This window comes from Eucalyptus grandis, chromosome 3 (assembly GCF_016545825.1).
Source record: "Eucalyptus grandis isolate ANBG69807.140 chromosome 3, ASM1654582v1, whole genome shotgun sequence".
Taxonomy (NCBI): Eukaryota; Viridiplantae; Streptophyta; class Magnoliopsida; order Myrtales; family Myrtaceae; genus Eucalyptus; species Eucalyptus grandis.
Window position 1 is genome coordinate 29,004,747 of NC_052614.1, and position 4,013 is coordinate 29,008,759.

A 4,013-nucleotide genomic window follows, 5' to 3' on the forward strand; every position below is an offset into this window, starting at 1 on the left:
TGAGCATGGGGTCTTGAACTAGGAATTGGCGCCTTGACATTCACTGATTTAAAAATGCATCACCCGTGATTGAAATGTGTGTATAACATATGATAAATATGATATAAAAAAGACTCATCATGTAGTAAATATGTGTCGGGTTATGCTGAAAAATTTATTTTTGTCTTAAAAATATCTCAAATATGGTAAAATGATTTTATTTGCGGTAAACATGTATAAACATTTTATAAAAGAAAAGAAAAACATTTTTGTACATATGAAGAATCAAATAATGGTCCTCTGCATGAAGATAAAACAATATAACCACTTGATCAACCTATGTTTTTATAATGAAATGGTGTAACACTAATATTTTATTATAAAAAATTGATTTTTGGACAAAACAAAAATTGGACCTATTCCAATTTAAATTTTTGGAACCAAGTCGGAAATCCACTCAGGAACTTATCACTCCTTCCCATCGGACACACATAATAAGTAATCAATTTCCTTGCTCCTCTCTCCTCTCCTCTCCCTAGCCACGTCTCCGTTGCCACAACATAACCTTGCCACTACAGTCACTGTGCCCCGACCACAGTCGCCCCCTCTCTCTACCCCGACAAATAGGCGCTCCCTCGACAAAAACAGGTCGCAAGCCATTGAACCAGATCTGGCCTCGTTGTCACCGGCTCGATCTTGACAGGCTCTAGGGAGAGAAAGAGAAGGGAATGAGGGGATGAGAAGACACACCATGGCGGCGGCGGCGGCGGCGCAATCTTGGACTGGTAACGACGTAGTGTCGAGCAGCCATTAGCCACGTCATGAGCAGGGCAGCGAAAAGATGAGTGGCCATTGATGAGAGAGAAGGCAGAGGATTCGAAGAAAGAAAGAAGAAGAGGCAAAATTGAAATCTGGAAATTGAAATCCTAACCCAAAATTCGTTTCTTTTTATGGAGTGAGCGCCAAAAGGCTACTCCCACGGGAGAGAGAATCTATTCATAAGAAAGCGTTACTTCATCCCTCGTGTCCTCTGTGCAAACAAGCCCCGGAAACCGTAGAGCATCTCTTCCTTTTGTGCCAATGGACGGAAGCAATGTGATCGGAGCCGAGACTGAAAGTACAGATTTTGCATTGGGATATTACTAGAATGGACAAAAATGGGTGTTGCAATTTCTTGGAGTCAAGAACTGACCTTGTTATTTATTTTGTGATCCCACATTTTCGGGCTCACATTTTCTCTTAAAGTGATGGTTATTCGACATACAGTTTTTCCACATATGTACCTTTTCGTGACAACCGCATATTTGATAACCGTCTTGATGGAAGACGGTTTATAAAGGAACGATTGTTCATTCTAACGGGCAACTACAAGGTCTAACTCAAACTCTCTCATTCAGAATACACCATCAGTACGAGAGTGAATTGGGTTAGTAGCGTGTGCCCAATTTTTCTTCAAATTTTCAGATTTTTCAGACGAACGAGAACAAGAACAATGGCTGGAGGTTTGTCTATAAACAATCCTGGCTTCCGCATTATGAATTATTTTGTCTAACATTTGGTATCAGAGCATGTTTAGTGCCTCTGCCTTGTTTTTCTCGAATTTTTGGTGTATTTTCGGGCATTTTTGAACATGAACAGTAACTCGGGATTTTGAGGCCAAGAGAAACTTGCCGATTCCGGGCAAAATTCAGTGACCCACCCCTTGATTTTGGACCCGTACGGTCGCACCGCCATAAGGAACATTAGCCATGAGTTTTTCGGGTATATTGGTGTTTGCCGGAGGCTAATCGGGCGGCGGAAGTCATGGTGGTTGAGGATTTGCATTTATGGAGTTTTTCGTTTGATTTGAGGGCAATTTCTTGGTCATTTTCGCCGTAACTTGGACCCATGTAGTCGTGCCGGCATGCTCTTCAAAACCCATAATTTATTTTGGTCTTAGATGGGCTGCCAAAGAAGAAACGGTGGTGAAATTACGGCTGAAAATGGCGAAAAATCGACGGAAAGGCTTTTTTTCGCGAGGAAGAAGACGCGTGGAGCCCACCCATGCGCTGCGGTTGCAAGCACGTGGAGTCCACGCGCCACACGCTCTCACGCGCGCGGCAACTGCTGGCGCGTGGATCTCACGCGCGCGGCAGTTGCCTAGTGCGTGCAACACACGCGCCTGCGCATTGAATTGCGCTCGTGCGAGGCACGTGCCCGCGCGGATTCTGGCGCATGCTTGGCACGCGCCTGTCCGCTGGACGCGCATTTGCTCGGCACGCGCCTGTCGTCCCCTCTCCTGCGGCTAGTTTTATTTTTTGGCCCCAAACTTTTCATATTTTTGCAATCTTGCCCTTGGCCGATTTATTTATTTACTGTTCTGCCCTTGATATATTTATTTATTATGTCATTTCATGCATTTTTATGACTATTTTATGCATGAAATTAAATGTCCAATGATCCATATATTTAATTAATAAGAGAGTAGCCACATCATCTTTAATTAATTAAATTATATACTAAGAGCCTCCGGATCATATTAAGAAATGGACATTGATTGTAATTAATTATATTAATATGATGAATTTTATCCCACAAGAATTTTCATTATATTAATATGATTAATTAGGAAGAAATATCATATTATTTTCTTAATTTACCCACAAGCATTAAGAAAAGACATATAATATGGTAGTTTCTTCATGAAGTAATTATGAATCTATTTAAATTAAAAACTTAGGCCACAGGCAATTTTTATGTTAAGTGATTCATATTCGTGACATGTTTACATTGGTAAAACATGATTTATGTATATTATGCCTAAATTTTGTGACATAAACATGATTATTTGATATGCAGCTTTACAACCTGTGAATTTCTCTGAATTTAAGTTTGATGTTCCCATACTGAATGGTGAAAACTATAAAGTTTGGAAGGAATCAATTCTTCTTCAGTTAGGGTGGATGGACATTGACTATGTTATAAGGAAAGACAAACCACCTGCTCCTATTGATTCGAGCACTGCAGCTGAGATAACCCTTTATAACCAATGGGAGCGGTCTAACCGCGTTTGTGCTATGTTTATAAGGGCTAAAATATCTCCTAGTTCGTGGTTCGGTTGCTCAATATAGCAATGCTAAGGCTTTATTGGAGGCCATAGATACGCAGTTCGAGAGTTCTGAGAAGGCGCATGCCATGACCCTAATTATGAAGTTTTCATCAATGAAACTCACTAGTGTTAAAGGTGTGCGTGAATACATCATGCAAATGAGGGATATTGCGGCTCAGCTTAAGAACCTTAAGGTTGAGATATCTGAATATTTTCTTATGTATTATATCCTGAACACTCTCCCATAACAGTATGCACCTTTCAAGATCTCTTACAACACACATAAGAATAAATTGTCAATTAATAAACTCATGACCATGTGTGTTCAAGAGGAGGAAAGACTGATTATGGAATTGGGAGAAGGTGCTCATTTGGCAACACAAGGAAAGAATAAGGGCCATGGCAAGCATAAGGGAAAAGGTAAAATACCTCCCCAAGCTGACATTAAGAAACAATCCAAATGTTTCTTCTGTAAACAGAAAGGGCATATAAAGAAGGATTGTGTCAGATTTAAGGCCTGGCTTGAGAAGAAAGGTAATCCAATCTCTTGTGTTTGTTATAAATATAATATGGCTGATGTAAGTCACAACACTTGATGGATTGATTCTGGATCTACAATCCACATTTCGAATTCATTGCAGGGTTTTCAAAACCACAGGAAGCCAGTGGGAAGTGAACAAAGCATCTATTCAGGAAACAAGATGCGTTCGCATGTGGAAGCTATTGGGACATGTAGACTAGTTCTCAATAGTGGCTTTGTTTTAAATTTGGAAAGGACCTTTTATGTTCCTAGTTTCTCTAGAAACTTAATTTCAGTTTTAAGACTTGTACCTTTGGTTACTCTTTTAACTTTTCAGATTTGACATTATGTTTATCGTTTAAATCTGAAATTGTTGGGAGTGGTACTTTGTCTGATGGTCTTTTTCGAATTAATTTGCAAGACAAT

The 4,013-nt window shown here is 39.9% G+C and overlaps 1 protein-coding gene across 1 annotated transcript; it reads left to right on the forward strand.

Annotated features, from left to right (window-relative positions):
* Positions 1–730: 730 nt before the first annotated feature.
* Positions 731–3,315, forward strand: LOC120291789. Its single transcript, XM_039309523.1, has 3 exons — positions 731–764; positions 2,818–3,016; positions 3,090–3,315. Exons 1-3 carry the CDS (start codon positions 731–733, stop codon positions 3,313–3,315), a joined length of 459 nt encoding a protein of 152 aa, XP_039165457.1.
* Positions 3,316–4,013: the final 698 nt, after the last annotated feature.